Source organism: Microtus ochrogaster, linkage group LG1 (assembly GCF_000317375.1).
Source record: "Microtus ochrogaster isolate Prairie Vole_2 linkage group LG1, MicOch1.0, whole genome shotgun sequence".
NCBI classification, from domain to species: Eukaryota; Metazoa; Chordata; class Mammalia; order Rodentia; family Cricetidae; genus Microtus; species Microtus ochrogaster.
In genome coordinates, this window is record NC_022027.1 from 36,807,483 (window position 1) to 36,826,503 (window position 19,021).

At 33.9% G+C, this 19,021-nt stretch overlaps 1 protein-coding gene across 4 annotated transcripts in view; it reads left to right on the plus strand.

The window, feature by feature from the left end:
• Positions 1-19,021, plus strand: part of Epha5 (EPH receptor A5) — a 289,143-nt gene that overhangs the window by 258,328 nt on the left and 11,794 nt on the right. For all 4 annotated transcript variants that reach the window (XM_005359425.3, XM_005359426.3, XM_013350834.2 and 1 more), the window contains 4 exons: positions 2,219-2,280; positions 5,340-5,549; positions 8,956-9,105; positions 17,450-17,643. In XM_005359425.3, coding sequence (XP_005359482.1) covers positions 2,219-2,280; positions 5,340-5,549; positions 8,956-9,105; positions 17,450-17,643 — 616 coding nt within the window. The remainder of the gene's footprint in view (positions 1-2,218; positions 2,281-5,339; positions 5,550-8,955; positions 9,106-17,449; positions 17,644-19,021) is intronic.

Genomic DNA, 19,021 nt, shown 5'->3' on the forward strand with positions numbered 1-19,021 from the left:
TCTCTCTTCTCATGTTACAGATACTGCCATGTCTTCTCTCTTCTCATGTTACAGATACTGCCATGTCTTCTTCTTACCTTTCTGCTCCCTCACTTCCTGTGAGCCATGCTTCTAGTCCCCTTTCTATTCTTCCCATTTCATGTTCTCTTTCTGCTTCTTGACCTGAGACTACACACACACACACACACACACACACATACACACACACACACACACACACACACATCACACCACACCACACAATTTTAAGTCTAAATTTCACATATGAGAGAAATCATACAAATTTCTATTTGTGAGTCTTGCTTATTTTGTTTCATTTAACAATGATTTATCGTTCTGCCCATTTTTTCTGCAAATGTCACAATTACATTTTTGTCTATAGCTGAGGGAAATTTTGTAGGGGATACCCTATAATCTTTATGTACCAATCTCTTGATAGACATCTAGACTGACTCTCTTTCCTAGTCATTACGAATGATACAGCAATGAGCACATGTGAAAGTGTTTCTTTAATGTGACTTAGGCGTCTTCAAATCAGGTAGTAGAACTGGGTCGTTCAGTTGTTCAATTATTATTTTCTTGAGAAAATACCATTCTGATTTCCACAATGGTTTAATAAATTTTCATTTCTACCAGCTGGATGCAAAGTTTTCTCCTTTCCCATATCATGGCCAGGATCAGTTGTTGTTTCTTTAGTACTGACTGTTATGACTTGGACATCTAATTGTAAAGCAATAGTCCTTTATTTTTTGTCATAATCTTAATTTAAACATAGAAACAAGGCTTTGTCCATATCTGAACTTGATAAGTTCTTTTTAACAAGTTTCTTGGGCATATCATGAACCTACTCTTGAATGTTAGTCACTGCTCATTATACGTTCTGCAAGAATGTCAAATCAAGTTTTAATAAAAAAGAATATTAAACTTTAAAGAGGATGAAGAATAGTCTCCTGCCTTTGTAATACTCTGTAACACTCCATTTAAAGAATATTGCTACTAGTGTACTTCATGAGAGCATAATCATCTGAGTGAGAAATTAAACTGTGCTGTCTTATGATTCTAAATAGTAGTTTTAAATGATCTTAAATGAAAAAATACTTTTCTGTCTATATTATTTTTTCATATGTGTTTGTCAGATTTTTCTATAGCTAAGTTTGCACTTTTATATAGTGTTTTGTATTTAAATATGAGAGCTTTAATTCAGTGTCCTGAATTCATCAATTCCTAACTAAAAAAACTCATCTTGAGAATATCATTAAGTTAATGACAATGCTCTTATTAGTTGTATGAAACTCACTTCTGTGATTAACATAATATATAAAATATAAATAATTGATATAAAAGCTAGACATTTTATTGTTAGAGTTCTTTTTCTTAACTCAAAATAGTTTAAAACAATGCTTAATTTTACCCAACATACTTTTTATTGTACAGCAAATTGGCATGTATTAGGATGTATAAAATCAAATGAACGGCAATAGGTTGTATAAAACCAAATAAACTCTTTTTCTCCCAAGTTGGTTTTGGTTGTTTATCATAGCAACGGTAACCAAACTAGGAGAGCCCTGTCTCAGGTGAACAAGAGAGGTAGAAATCATACATGGATATTCTTTTAAGACATGCACATGAATCTATGTGCTCTTCCACACACGCACACACACATACATGTACATATGTGTGCATTTATATGTATATACTACATGTATTCCAATACAGCACACAATTGTTTCATATTAATAAATAAAATACAGCACTCGGGAGGCAGAAGCAGGCAGATCTCTGTGAGTTTAAGGCCAGCCTGGTCGTCAAGAGCCAATTCCAGGAAAAACTCCAAAACAAAACTACAGAGAAACCCTATCTTGAAAAACCAAATAAATACATAAATAAGTGAACAAATAAACAAAGTAACTTACTTACTGCTGAGATAAACATTTTGTGCTCAGGAACTCTATCACAGCTTGACACATATCCGCAGTGAGACTGTGAAAATGTCTGCTTTAGATCTCCTAAATAAGAATTTTCTGGGTGGTAGTTGTTTGAAAGAGAGAGAAAGAACACAAAGCTGTGGGTGGCAGGAGGTGGGAGTATCCGAGGCTGTTGAAGATGTGGGACAAACCTGATCAAAACTTAGCTAATGAAAGTAAATAAATTATTAAATTCATTAATGAAAAATGTGGCACTCTCTGACCACCCTTGACAGCACTCTGTTTCTTTCCAGGCAAACCTGTGATGATAGTGACAGAGTATATGGAGAACGGCTCCTTGGACACATTTTTAAAGGTAAGACGTGGCTTGACTTTAGCTGTCTATGGCCACATGGATTTTGCCCACGGAATGAGGTTAAAATTGAACAACCTTAATGGTAAAGTTTTAAATGGATTCAAAATAAGTTATCACCATTATACTCCACAATAAACTGATATTTGAAAGGTATTTTTTCAGAAAAGTTATATTAACCCAATTAAATGGTTATGTAATTTTACTTAAGTAAATTCTTACTTTAAATAAAATGAAAGTAGAGATAAATAAAGGAAAAAAATGAAGGGAGATAAGGAAGAAAGAAAATGAAGAAAATGTTATACAAATACTCAAAATTATGAAATAATTTTATTTATACTCTGAGAGTTTCATGCATACACATGATTTTTTGTCATATTCTCTCCATTCCCTTCTCTAAAGTACCTTCCACTCCTACTGAACATTGTCTTCTTACCAGAAACTTCTGTTCCTAATTCTCTGTCTCATATGTGTATTTGATCACTGTCTTCCATTTGTGTAGCTTGAATAATCAGAGGAGGCAAGTCACTTGCTGGTCATGAGCAACACTGCACTTAAGATAACAGTGCCCCCCTTTCCAGCAAGTATTAATGGCCCACAGGGAGAAAAGAGGGTTTATTGAGACCTCCCCCATCCTTGATAGAATATTGAAAGATGCCATGTTGTATAGATTCTCTGCAGATGGCCAGAGCTGCAGTGAGTTTGCTAGTGCTGTGCCCATCCCATGTCCAAAAGACAGCATTTCATGGCACTACTTCTCATCCTTCAACTCATATATTCTTTTTGCCCCTTCTTTTGTTATGCACCTTGTCCTTGAGGGGGTGATATAGGTATACAATTTTTTTGATGTGTATACTAATGGACAGAGAAAAATGTGTCTAAAACATCCATGCACATGCAAGTAATTAGTTAAGATACTAAACTGGAGTCTATAACCATCATTGGCCCTCTAAAGGGGTTCAGTAGAAAAGTCATCAACCAGATAATATAGCCAATATTGTCAGACATTTTGGGTTTGAGGAGTAAATGAGTTCTGTGCACACCTCCCAGTTTTAAATATTGACAACTTGCTTTACTCTGAATAATTTCTTTAAAATGAATTTTTATATATGAGTAACCTATAGTCTGGAGATATAAATTCAATGTAGTGGGTGTTGCTTCTGGTGTGGAAAGGTCCTGTTATGAAATTGGTGACAACTTTGCACGGATCATGGCAGCGTTTCACTTCTATGTAAAGTTTCTGTTTTGATCCCCAACCTACACCAATGTACCTGCCTCTTCCCAGTTCACTTCTCTGCACTCACAGGTTTTCCAGTCTATTGGATTTGTATCATCATTTTATTCAAAATAATTCAAGCTATTACTTAAGCCTTATGAGTTCATTTAACTTTGTTACATTAAATGCCTTTGACAAAAACAACAGACTTCCAAGAACTGTTGATATTTTCCCATCCAGTGCTCAGTAATTATCCCTGCTCTCATCCACACTGCAGAGACTCCTGAGTTGCCTCAGGCCATTTCATGTTTACTTCAATAAGTTTATCTAGATAGCTTTTAAATTACCTCATTGTATACTCAGTGTTAGCCAAGGTGAGCGCTACTTTGCCGCAATGAGCAGATTCCTCTGATTTATGACAAAAAGAAGCTACAGTGCATGACAAGGCAGCAATGTGGATTATTTTAAATGACACATGCTTTTTTAAATAGTCTGTAACATGAGGTACAATATAGCATACAATGTTATGCATGCTATGTGCTTAGCACTATTAAGCAAAGAATGCAGATAAGAAGATATGTTTACACTTGAGTAGTAAAAGAACTACCTACAGGAAAAAGAAAAGAAGTAACTAAAAATAGTATTATTAGGGAATAACACATTTCAACTATGGATGATCCATATTTTCTTCCTTGCACACAATTTTTTTTTCAAATTTAAATATGGAGTTATTACTTTTATTACTAGAAAAAAGAATCTGTTTAAAACCATCAGTGGCATGCAATCTCTGGCACTAGAAGAACAGAAAGTGTAAATTAAGCTCATCTGAGTGTGTTGGGACAAACCGTTAATGGTGCCACTTGGGTGTGAATGTAGGTAGATCTCTATGAGTTCGAAGTCAGATAGAAGTCAGGAGAAATAAGTAAAATATATTAAAATAAATGAATTAATTAATAGTAATTTCAATTGAACAAAACATAAGTTCTCACAATTTAAGTTTTCAAGTAATTATTGATAGTAGAGAGACACATACTATCAGAGCTGTTATCACGTTGAGACCAAAAATGTTTGTCTCTTAAATAGAAGATATAATGACATATTATTTTGTGTGTCTTCTTTATGTCAGATTTAATCAATATTTTTGGCTTATTATGTTTAATAATTAAGGATTGCATATCAAATACTTATCAAAAGATAGCACAACTCTAATAAACTGCTTCATGAAACACTCATCATGTCTATTTCTTCTTCCTGTAGTTATTTTCCCATTATATACAATTCCTTATAGGAAATATAAAAGAGCCTTTGCCCTGAAAGTATTTATCTATACAACTATGTTAAAACATGTTGGAATATGTTAAAACCCGTATTATACACCTATGTTAAGACGTGTTGGGAGAGTGTACATTGCTGTATAATTTTTTGATAGGCAGCTATATTCAGAAGATAATTAAAATATTATTTATTTATTTGATTCTTTGATGGTTTCAAATATGTATATAATGAACTTTAGTTTTTTAAACATCCTATTACACTGCTTTCTCAATCTTTATTCATCCACTGAAACTCTCTTTTTAAAGTGCCTCTTTTTAATGTGTGCATGTCTGTGCATGTGTTTGTGAGCAGCATGAGATTTTTGAAGGACTTTCAAAGTCTTTGCCGGGTTTGACCTGATCAACACAATCAGTTAAATTTGTGGTTTCTAATGCGTTCTCTCCTCCTTGAGTAGAAATTGCATTTTCATTCTGAAAGGTGCTAACAGTAATTTGAAAAATGAAAGAAGGCTTTTTCCAAATTTTACTCCTGTGAATCATACAGCTTTCCTAACGTTGCACTGTCTTTGTAGAAAAACGATGGCCAGTTCACTGTGATTCAGCTTGTTGGCATGCTGAGAGGCATTGCTGCAGGAATGAAGTACCTTTCTGACATGGGCTACGTGCATAGAGACCTTGCTGCGAGGAACATCTTAATCAACAGTAACCTTGTGTGCAAAGTGTCTGACTTTGGGCTTTCCAGGGTACTGGAAGATGATCCTGAGGCAGCCTACACCACAAGGGTAAGATCTAACAGAATGCATTTTTCACACGCTAGACTAGAAGCATTTAATTTTTAAAGATGTTAAAAGAAGTAGCAAAATGGGCATTCCTCTAATGAAGTCAAGAGGAGATAGAGGAATTATGGGAGAAAAGGGGAGAAAATAGAAAATCCAATTCTACAGTTTTTAGTACCAGAAAAATCAAGTATTAAACTTAGATTATAAAATTATTCACATTCCTAGTCTCAGTAATTAATTCATTTTTCTTAGGGATGTTGTGTTGACTAGATATATGTCAACTTAACACAAGCTACACTCACTGGAGTGAAGAAAGCCTCAACTAAGAAAATACCTACATAAAATTGGACTTCAGGGAAGCCTGTGGGGCATTTTTTAAATTAGTGAGACTTGAGGAAGGCCCTGTCACATTGTAAGTAGGGCCATTCCTGGGCTGGTAGTCTTGTATTTTATAGAAAATAGGCTGAGTAACCCATGAGAAATATCCAGTAAGCAGCACCCCTCTATGGCCTCTTCATTAGCTCCTGCCTCCAGGTTTCTTCCCTGTTTAACTTCCTGTCCTGATGTCTTTTAATAACGACCATTGTTGATGAAGCATAAAACAAATAAACCCTTTCCTCTCCAAGTTGCTTTGGTCATGGTGTTTTATCATGGCAATAGTAATCCTAACTAGGACAGACGCCAATAAAAAAAGAAAAAAACGTATTCTGAATTCATAAATAATGCCGTGTGTGTGTGTTTTATAGAATGTTTAAAAGTAAAAGAATAGTAAAATACAGAATTTTATATTAAACATATATGTTTACATGGTGTGTATATAAAGAATGAATATGATTATATGCACATACAAATTTGTATAGATAGTATTATTGGGAAATTTAATTTATCTTTACTATAGTGTTTTCTATTGTGAAATAAATTAAAAAGATTTTATTCTTCATCTCAAGAGTTTAATTTGTGGGAAAACAAGTTTCATTTTTTTACGTTTTTATTTTCTGGAGGGATTAAAATGTCTCACTACTTGATTTACAAAGTATAAGAACTATTAAGCCTAAGTCTATGGAAAACTGGTTATTACTCACAGTGTAATAGCTATCATAAATATGCAGCTTACAGAAAGCTAAATAACTGAAATAAAATAACTGGAATAACAAAGTATAAGATTAGCTGAGGAGAGCAGGGACTGTGTTTTAAAAGGAGTTTGTGAAAAAGTTTCTTTACAATTTTAAATTTTAAATTGAATTTACTTTGTGTTAAAATTCAAAAATTTAATTGAAGTATTAAGAAAATCTTTTAATAAATGTTTGAAATATTTTGTTGGATATCCTCAACTTCAGAATTATTTGTTGGCACGGGGATTTATTGTATGTTCCTTCTCTGTACAAATGAGCTAATTGTGTTCCAATACAGAACACTTTTGTCACCTCTAATTCTTAAATCCATGCATTTCATGTCTCCATATTAAATTCTCCTATAAAATTGGTAGTCTAATAAAAAGTTCTTTACTATATTCTATGATTAGATAGTTCCAGTTGGACAACTTTGACTTGTGGCACATGGATTTGGAGGGATTTATACCATGATGCAGAGCAAGAGTAATTTGTTTAAGCAACCAAAGACTTCCAAAGGTCATCTCATTAAACCAATGAATTAATTGATGCGATATTTCTGCTTTCCCACATCTAACTATTACAGCTGTTATTTCATTAAATAAAACCTCAATTAAGAACTCTTCCCGGGTTAGAATTGCACTTAATAAAGTTGGCGTAAGAAAGACTGAGGTTATGGAAGGTCTATTGCTGCTGTGATGAGTGACTGTCTTAGGTAAATAGGAGCAGCTACCCCAAGGCCCTTGCTCCTGTGCTATGCTGCAGCACCACTGGAAGAGCCCGGGATCCTGATACTTTCAGGCCTGCCTTCTAGAAATGGGGCGTGAAAGCAGTAGAAAATATAAGTAATGAGACTTATCAGGTAAGTGAGCCTCAGAAGTTAGTGATGCTAGCATTGCTCCAATGAACAGGAGAACAATTTAGAGCTGACACTCAGCGGAATCAATGAACTACAGTCTCGAAAAGGCAATTTAATCACATGTTGAAGAACAAAACAATGCACCTCCAATCCAAAAATTCAGGGTACGAAGGCAATTGGATTGCTGCAAATCCTGATCTCAAGGCCAGCCTGAATGACAGAGCAAGATTCTGCTTCAGGTAGCAAAGCAGTAAAAAACTTATCCAAGGCCGTGAAGAAATGGTTCCATTGTTAGGAGCACAAACTGCTCTTATAAAGAATGTCAGTTAGGTTCCTAATAGCACATCAGGCAGCTTAGAAAAAAACTATAACTAGCTCCAGAAGATGTGGGAGCATCTGCCAACACCTGTACTCATGTGCATCCCATATATATATAAATCTACATACAAATGAAAATGATACCAAAGAAAACAAGCATATTACAACTCTGTGTGATGCAATGTTTTATATGTATTATTAAACAAAACAGTTTCCAAATATTTCTGGTAATATTACCATATGTGTGCATGTGTTTGTGTGTGCATAAAAAGATTTAGCCTAAATTTTGTCCCCTTTTCAAATTTCAGTCATGACATAAAACTTATTTTCTTATATATCTAAAAAGTTTTCCTAAAAAGTTTATGTCCCTTTTCTTGTATCCTAATGTTTTTACTATTCTTTCTACAAAATAGGTAGGTGTGAATTAGACTTTTGGTAAGAAAATCTGTCTCTCAATATACATTAGCAAGTACATGAAAAAAATAACTGTAAAATGTGATCTTTTTGAGTACCCACAATCTTTTGAGTAGTTAAGTTAAGCAATGGTGTTTCTTAGGTTCAATATTCTGATAAACACTAAAGTATGGGGTTAAGCTAAGAGGTGCATAAACAAGCCTTATAAAAATAAAACAATGTCGAGGAAAAGCAACCTTTTAGTTTTCAGCACGTAGAATTTTCCTGCTTGTCTTATAAACTGTTAAACATCCCAGGGTTTCATTGGACAACAAGTCATGCAGAGTATTTGAGTCCTCTACTTTTAGAATGCTGAGTGTTCACCTTATTGATGTGCCCGAGTGCCTCCCTCCCCTCATCAGCTCTGCCATCCTGAGCACTCTAATTGAGATGTAGGTCCTGTATGCCTTCCAAGAGTCAAACAGAATTTATAGCAGAAACCTTCCCGACAGCCAATTAGTTGTTAGTCTACAAGTGCTCATGGGTTGGGAGATGTGAAAAGAGACTGCATGCTGTCAAACTGATTCACTTAAAAATGTTACATCTCTTTCTAGATCTTCTCAAAGAAACCGCAGTATCCCTAGATACCCTTGAAGTATGCTAATGTATATGTATGCACATATATATTTTATATATATACATATATATGTACATGTGTTTTTAATTTTAGGGAGGCAAAATTCCAATCAGATGGACTGCCCCAGAAGCAATAGCTTTTCGAAAGTTCACTTCTGCCAGTGATGTCTGGAGCTATGGAATCGTTATGTGGGAAGTTGTATCTTATGGGGAGAGACCCTACTGGGAGATGACCAATCAGGATGTAAGTACAGAGATTCTCTTTCTCCCTCAAGTTGAGAATGAAACACTTTGTTCTCTGAGTCCAGGCTCTTATAATGTTTTAAAATTGTGAAAAAGATAGTTACTTGGAAAATGTAAAATGCTTTGTTTACCTTTTGGTACATTTGTTGCTATGGAAATAATCTTTATATGAATGTTAAAAATGAAATGAGGTAAAGTAGCATAAGTTGCAATTGGGAAAAACTTCAGTCTTTTGCTAAGTAGGTATAGTTATACCACAGTGCTGTTCCCCTCGGTTTATGTCAGTATTGTTCTCGAAGATGAAGAAGGAACAGCCATCTAAGAATGAATGCTGAAATCTAATCTTTGAAATGAAAGATGAACTCTATTGCACTCATAAAAATATAATTAATGTTTAGAATTATATAATTCTAACAGGAAAAGAACCACCCTAAAGAATTTTCTTTCCAAGTCCAAATGCTTACATTATGATACCTAGGACAGAACTGTGGCCTTTGCTTTAATCATTTCCCATTATTAATATTGAATACACTCTCTTTGAGTCTGGATCATATTAAAATTTGATATTTTTCCATCTGATAATAACTATAAAAGTAGCTAGGAGTGTTGAACCTGCAGAATGTACCATATACCCTTTACCAATGAATAGCTCTTTGTAAATCTGTGTACTGAACGATTTTAACTCAATAATGTACTTACTTGAAACATATTTTTTCTTTCTCCAATTATTTTTTATATCCCACTCTATAGCACATCCTTTCCTTTACATACCTTCAGGTTCTCATAGGCAGATACTATGTGTTTGAAACTCACTTTGTGTACAATGGCAATCACATACAACCATCAAGTCTGACTTTTGAAGCACAGCCAAAATTACATCTCAGGAATATTTCAAGGTATATGTCCCAACTGTAGGCCATGGAAACTCAAGTTATGTGAATAATTAATAGGACGGCATGGTCAAATATTTGTTCCCTTTTCTTTACCAATATTTGTTCTTGGATTGGTCAGGATTTGTCAAAGTAGAGAAACAAAAACCTGGGAGCATATTTGATTTTTAATGATGTATATATGTTGTATATGTATATATGTATATGTACATGTATATATGTATATATATGTGTGTGTGTGTGTGTGTATGTACATATGTTCCTTAAAAGCATCTGGGAATTAATGGCATGTGTTTGCATTCTGCAAAGACACCTGATAGAGTTTTCTGGAAAGAAGAAAGAGGACAATGGAATCTAGCTGACTTCCTAAATCTTTCTCTTGCTGCTCATTTCCCTCCTCGTGAGCCCTTACTTTACCATGTGTGTGTTTTCCTAACAAAGGAAAGCACAGTCTTGCTAGAAGTACTGCACTGATCATTGTTTGCAATTGTTTCCCACTGTGTTGGCTAGTCTACTTTCTTCAATTTTCCATAAGTGGTAGCAAAAGCAACATCTCAGCTTTCCCTAAATTTTTCTCTGGTAGCACCAGAAGATTACATTCAGGAGTCACCATCTCCCCTCTGTAGTCTCCTACAGGTGCTATAATTGGTCTATTTGTGCACAGCTCACATGGCTCCAGAAAGCGAGTATTGACTTATACTTCTCTATAGTTTAAGAAGCAGTTAAAATGCCATTCAATTTCAGAAATATGTGTGTATGTGTCTATACCTGCAATTTATATCTTAAATATTTTTAATATTATATTTATATATGTAAACTTAAATAACACAATAAAGAGATGTTGTCATTATTTTGCTTCTATAGTGGAGAACTGGGGCTTAGAGAAGAACAGCAATTTTCTTAATGTTATAAAATAATAAAATTTTATAATAGACATATCAATCCTTTTTTCATGCTTTTTTAAAAAATATATGATTTATAGCAATGGCTATGATTTAGAGCAACTGAATTATTATGCAATTCTGTTTTTATGTCCCAATCACATCAGTCTCCTAAATAAATGAGTGATGTAATGTTCAATTCAATAGATAGAAATTAGTCTGAATTGAACATGGCTAGACAAAGCCTTGTTTTCTACAGTTTTTTTCCACACAAATGCTAGATGCTCACATCACTTTTGAACCAACACAGTTTTGTTTTTAATTTATTCAATAAGCATCATTTTTTTCTGTCTTGTCACAAATACCTGAAATGAAAATACATCCTACTAATCTATTTCATAGAAATATGATTTCCCTATTTGTCAGCCTCTATAGTTTCTTCCCACTCCTAAGACATTTTGACATCTGATCTATTAGACATTCCTAACTACGCAATGTATATTCAATCAGTATATATCAGGTATTGACAATTATATCAGTTAAGTTAAAATTGCAATAAATTACACTTAAAATTGTAGCCAGTGAAGTTATAGATCAAACAAGAAGACTCTGATGGTAGATGAATGTTGTTGAGTGCTTCTGTGGACATTGTCTAAACTTGCCTTTGGTCCAGAGAACAGAAATCTGTATTAGTACACATTTATTTTTCTTTACAAGTCTCCCATCACCCACCCAAGCCCAGCAAGAAAGCCAAAAGCTAATATCAATTTCTTAATTCACCAGTATTTTGACAATTTGATGTAAGTTTAGAGTCATCTGAGGACAGAGAACAACAAACGTTTAAAATTGCTTTTGTAAGGTTGGTCTTTAGTCAGGACTGTGGATTATTTCCTTAATGCTTGCTGATGTGGGAGGGCCAAGCATATTGTGGGTGGTGGCAGCCCTAGGAAGGTAGTCCTGAAATTTATAAAACAGGCTGAGAAAGCCATTAAAAATAAGCCAGTAAGAAGCATTCTTACATGGCAATTTGAGTCCCTGCCTCCAGGTTCCTGCCTTGAGTTCCTGCCCTGGCATCCCTCGGTGATGGACTATAGACTTCAAGCTGAATTAGACTCTTTGCTATCAAATTTCCTTTAGGTCATTCTGTGTCATCATGACATTAGAAACCTGTGACATTGCCAAGTATCCTCAGTGTAGAAAAAGCTTCCTTACACCTAAACTGGCAACTGTTATGGTAAAACCTCACTGCCTAACTGCACAGTTAGATGAGTAAATTCATGGCAGTGCTTTGTGTGGGTGGGCACTGTACTTGTATGCGAAAAGATATAGGGGCAGGAAATTGAAGGATTTAAGGAATATTTGCTAATCATTCTCATCTCCCTATTTTTATCTGTACCTATCTGTACCTCATATATTTATGCTCCATCATTCTACCCTTTTGGTTTTCTAATTCTCTTTGTCAGTTAATAACTTATTTGGCATTATAGCATCATCTAATGTTCCTTGTTGTATGGAGCTGCTGGCCTCTTCCCACAGCCCGGCTTCTGTTGAGGGAGCTGCGGGTTACATTCCACCACCCAGCTCCCACCACCGGCTAGCTTTACCCGAAATAACAACATACAAACTGTATTCATTTAAACACTGCTTGGCCCACGAGCTCTAGCCTCTTATGGGCTAATTCTTATATTTTACCTATTCCATTTTTTTAGTAATCTGTGTAGCATCAGTCTTACCGGGAAAGATTCAGCATGTCTGACCTGGTGGCTGGCTGCTTCATGTCTGCCCGGGAGAAGGGAACATGGCCTCACATCTGCCCCCCGAGAGGAGAGCTAACGAGTCTGAGCTCAATTCCTCTTCCTCCCAGCATTCTGTTCTGTTTACTCTGTCTACCTAATTTTTTACCTATCAGGGCCAAGCAGTTTCTTCATTTTTTAACCAATGACCTTCCTCCATCAGTTCCTGTCACTAACTACTGTCTTTGCTATTTTATCATCAGTTTTATCCCCTTTCAGTTTATTTTCCTATCTGAAATCACTTCAGGGATTTCACCACTTTCTGGACAATGTTTCTACAAAATTAAAGAAAGGAAATATCAGTGTTGTATCTTTAAGTATAATTTAAGAAGAAAACTAAGAGTTTTGGTCAGATCTTCTAATCTATATGAAGCTTACAACAAAGGATTATCTAATCACAAATCATTCTGGAAAGTGCCCTCTAGTACAATGTAGAGTGCATGATGTGTTATTTATTGAGCTTTTAATCATCAGTGACATTTTATTTCCAAATACTACACTAAGTATGTTATGCCTCAACTCTAACTCAATTTGACATAAACAACAGCAAAGCAGACTAAGTGAACTCAATAATCACTTCCTTTCATTGACACAACAAAAGTAGTCTCACAGAACAAAGATACACTGGAGATTCTGCAGTTCTAAAAGTTAGATCCCTTGATACCTACGTACTTGATATGATCTGACCTAAAATGGACTTTTGCTTTCAGTGGCATAATTTTATCATTCATAGAACATACTCTAAATCTCACAGAGGAGAGCTTGCTTTATGCCAAAAAGAGGAAATTCGATAAACTTCTTTTGATTTAGGATGACTTCAGCCACAACAGACATAAAGGAGTCACAGAAAACATTAAAAACAATCATGAATGAATCAGATCATTTTAAGGAAACCTGAGACTATGAACTCTGAGGCTATGAATTCCTGCAAGCAATGGAATCTAGTTTATTAGTAGAAAACATTTTAAATATCAACATTTTTCATAACACAAAATAAAGACAAATTTTATATTTATTAAACAGCATCTCTATAGTTAGAGATAGTATCATTCCCTAGTATTTCTTGCTGAATATATGAGTTCATATATACCATTAAGCATATAAATTCAAAAATGTTTCTGTCACTATAGTAATCTGGTTTTCACTCTTCTATGTGATTTAATTTGTCTTTTCTTTGGCAGTTAATTTTCTATTCATTTTATTTTAAATTCTGCAATTGATAATCAAATAGATTTATTACTACTTTTGATGTGTTACAATTTCTTTAAAAGGTTCACAGGAATATTGGGCTTTAAAGTACATTAACCTGTTTTGTAATGAATGCATCTCTATTACCAATCACATACTTCTTTTAATTTTTATATGACTATTTTATGTCATATATATATGACACAATAGATTCTATAAATCACAATAAATAATTTGCTGTTATGTGCATTCTGTATTGTCATAGCAGGATATTTAATGCAAGTTAATATATGTTTTCTTTCCTTTTTATTGCTGTTGTAAAACACCAAGACCAGAGCAACTTATTAATGAAAGCATTTAATTTGACTTCTAATTTCATAGGGTTAAAGGTTTGTTCTGGCTGAGCAGCATGGCAGCAATCAACAAACACATTGGCTAGAGCAGAAGCTCACAACTCACATCTTAAACCACAAATATGAACCAAATATACACACTGGAGATGGCACCAGTCTTCTGATGCCTCAAAGTCATTCTTAAAGTCCCAATGACACGACCGTCTTTAAAATCAAAAAGCAAGTTACATGCTTCCAATATATCCTGTCACAGAACAGACATTGTCAACCCAAAAGTGAAGACTAGGGCCATAGGAAGGAAATAGTCCACCACACAGGACCAAAATATAGCTGGACAAACTCCAAATCCTATATTCCATGTCAGTGCATTTAGATGGATCTACCTTTGCTGCTTCACTGCCGACAAGATGCATCACTGTGGCTGATTCCATTCTCTGTGTCCAATTTCCTTGTCAGATGTTCAGTGGTGCTGGCATGTTCAATATCGCGGGGTCTCCCATAACATCCAGGCTTCATACTTGCAGTTTAGGCAATGGCCTGTTTATGCTGGGACTGGCGTGCCACACATTGCCTGGCCCTAACAGTTCTCTGAGGAGATCCATAAGTAGGAAGCAGAAGCAACAGGGCAATGGCATGAGTCTTTTGAAACCTCAAAAGATGCTCCCAGTGACACACTTCCTATAACAAAGTCGACCTCCACTCTAATCCATCCCAAATAGTTCTTCAAGTAGGGGACTGAATATTCAAGTCTAGAAGCCTATGAGGCAATTATCACTCAAACCACCCCAGCAGGTGAAGAAGAGAGGCCTATTTTTTTTTTTCAAGATTCCAGAGGCTGAGAATCCCAAACAACATGCTGCCAGGTCATCTGGTACACAACCTTCTGGATGCAACAAAATTTAGTAGAGAAACAGGGAAAACTGGAAAATACCCCAATTAGAACTCCTTTAGTCTTTGCCAAAGATGAAACATTCTGACGTAATTATTTTTCACTAGATTCTATTTCTTGGAATACATTCATCTAGCAAATTGTAACAGTGAAGGTAGAGCTTCCAACACATGAGCCTCTAAAACTCAAAAGTCCAGAGACAAAACCATTGTATTTAACGTAAAAAAAAAAAACCAAAGAGTTAATTTAACTTATGCAGGTCACAATTATATAGAGAGACAGGATGCTCAGTGGAAAATATTTTAATTTAAATTTTTATTTTATTTTAGCATTTTATACATGAGAACTATATTTATATCATTTATATCAATCCCTTTTGCCTTCCAATTCCTATGTCCCAACATACTCAATCTTAAATCTATAACTTCTATAATTTTCTTTGCTATACATATACACTAAAGATAAATAGAACTAATTAAAAACATTGAAAGAATAGAATGTTACAAATTAGATTAAGTTTTAAGTAAAATTTTGCTGAGTTTATAAAATTTAATGATTTAAATGATATACCTCTATGTTGGCCAGTTAGGGTACTAAAGATAAAATAGTAGTAGTAGTATCTTATGAAAAATGTAATGAAAAAACAAGAAAGTAAGTAAATAAAGTCCCTTTAAGATATCAGGGCAATTGGTACTGTTAATATATCTTTTGTCACATTTGACATCTTTCGATTTTTTTCTAAACTTTAATTGGGACTTATTTTGTAATCTATTGTTTTTATTTTTCATGATGCTTTTGCCTTAGTGCATCAACTTTGCTACATTTGTTGAAAATACTTTTTTGCACAGTTTGCCTTTTGATTTCTATATTGTTTTGAAGTTAAATACGTTAGCTAAGGTAGAAGGCTGCTTAGATCACTTCTCTGAAATATTCCAACTATTTTCCAGACACTTTCACAATCCTTGAGCACTTATATTTTTCTGCCTGCACTTTTGTCATAGAAATATTATTAATATCTTTGATAGATAGAAACTAGATAACCTTGTACCAGTTGGATTCACACACATTGTGGTCTGTCTATTCCCCAACTTACAACAAATAAAAAGAAATTCCAAGTTAAACCTAATAATATTTACTTCCTTCATAGTTGTGTACTTCAAGATAATAGTAGTTCCTTCTTAATAGGATGTGTTTGAACTTGTATCTGATATCCCTTTTCCCTATATGCTTGTAAATGTATAGTTATTTCTTCCTTACTTTCACCACATTTGATCATGTCAACCCCTTTATTCTGAAGAGATTGCCTTAACTTAAACCCCTGAAGATTTTTTTTTGTAATTTTTTTACTGATTTTAGTCTACAGTTTGTTAAATAAACCTAAATTATTTGAGGTATAACACATTTGAATCTGCTAAAGTTTATTTATAGTATTTTTGAGAAACATATTAATTAATGTTTTGGGATATTTTCATAAATGAGTTAAAAGGCCATTGAATTGTTTAGTAATACAAATAAATATTTTTCTGTATTTAGATATTTTGATGTCAGTAATAGTAATATGTTTTTATCCCCATAAATAGAAAAATACTCATATATGTGTTTAAAGTAAATATTCCTAATGCCTATGCCAGTAGATACTCATTTCAAATTCCTGACGGAAATCCAAAGATAATAATAAACAGTCAGACCTTGACATTATTAAATGATACATGAGACAGTTATGCTAATTTAGCCTTTGACTTATCTATCATTTTCCATCCAAAATTCTCTTTTGAAATGAAATTGCCATTTTAGTACTTTGAAATGTGCCTGTATATAATTATAAGAAAAATATTATATTTTCAGAGGAATTATAGAAAATATAATCCTTATTTAATACTAGAAGGCAAGAATAAATAAGACATGATCTACTTTTTGGCAGTTAGTTTGATAAAATATCCTTCACCAAGATTATAGGTAAACCTCATCTCAAGTTTGGTTTTTATTTTGTTTTGTTTTCTTTGTTCTATTTTTGTTTTTATTGTTTGACACTGGATTTCTTCACAAAGTCCTGGTTAAAGATCCAATTACCTCTGCCTCCCTAGGGATGGGGAATAAGGGCATGCACCATCACTACCATTTAGCTTTTAACATGTGTAAGGGGCCTAATTTTTAGTGGTGTATGTGATAGTACCTTCTTTCCTATTGTCTTATTTTGCAGCAAATGAAAGTGGTCATGGTTTACAAAAATAGTGTAGCTGGTTAGTACTGCAAATATACGAATACAGAAGGAAATGAGAAGGAGGAAATTTCTCAAACCCTTCCATTACATTAGTGGTATTGTGGACTCATTCTGTTTTTGCTTTGTGCAGGTGATCAAAGCAGTGGAAGAAGGCTACCGCCTGCCAAGCCCCATGGATTGTCCTGCTGCTCTCTATCAATTAATGCTGGATTGCTGGCAAAAAGATCGAAATAGCAGGCCCAAGTTTGATGAAATCGTCAACATGCTGGACAAGCTGATACGAAACCCAAGTAGTCTGAAGACACTGGTTAATGCATCAAGCAGGTACAAGACCAGACTTGAGCAATTTTTTCCTGAGTATATCTGACCAAGTTGATATAATAAATGTTTCATTAAGTCATTTATGTATTACTACAGGAATCTGTATGACAATTTATTTAACTATACCTTTCATAGTGTTTTCCTCTTGAAATAAAAAAGATATATGAAATTTATACCTAAAACATCTTTGCCTAACCTATTTGTGTGATATGTCATTGTCAAAAAGAGAGTACATGCTTGCTGCACTGAAATAGATTTAGAAAACAAGATCCAAATGTTTCTAGAGCATAGGTTCAGGTAGATAAATGAGATTATAGGAGCTTAATTAAGCCCCGGTGCATTTTAAACTAACAATCTAATAGTAACGACACATGAATTCTTTAGAATATATTTTAGTATTGGTCATTAGCATATGGTTATATTGTGGCATTCAGTTTATGAACATTGATGGCTTATAGGACCCTTCGCCTTTATCTGGTTGTAAGAAGATATTTGTTAATAATTTATTATTTGGTTTGAAGAGTTAAAATTGGTAAATGAGTAATTTTGTGGAAAATATGTACAAGCCAATAACCATATTTTCTACTTTTCTGAATTGCAATAAGAATGTATTTAAATAACATTGGATATTTGCAAAGTACTTTTTTCTCTTTAGTAGAAAAAAATATCAAAATATTCCCAGTAATAAAAATCAAATTGGTTCCAAATTAGAAAATTAACTAAATTATTAGCGTCAGTGTGTTTAGTGTCATTGTTTTTTTTTACAAGAAAGAAAATCATGCTAGTAGCTGAAATGGCTGTCTATTAAGATGAATTAAATGAAGTTGTTTGCTTATGATGAAGTTACATAAATTCAATGATCTTGGTGCAACACTTATTTACTAAGTATTTCAACATAAGTCAGAAATGAACCCTAAAAATCTGGTGAGGTATTTTGAACTTTCTATACTAACAGCTAGAGATTATATCTCCTTAGCAATTATTACATATGTTTTTCCCTAAATACACTTTTAAATTTCTTATGGTGATATATAATAGTATTAAGTCTGTCTCTAATCTACTTATTTGAATGATGTTGAGGTAATTGTCACAAATGAATCTAAGGTGATAATTAAAAAAAGTTCTAGTGTTCTAAATCATATTAATTTTTCCTTAAGCATCTTTCCTTACTTTCTTAAACATGGTGTATAGGATTTTCATATATATAATTTATAGAATTTAACATAATATGCATGTGCATGGAGTAAGCATTCAGTATGTACTATTCACTACCCATCTTTAATTAAACAGTCACATACAAGAAATAATTCTGCAAGGAGTTTTCTCTTGGATATCATCCACACTCATATTACAAGATTTGATGAATCCCGGGCGATGGTGG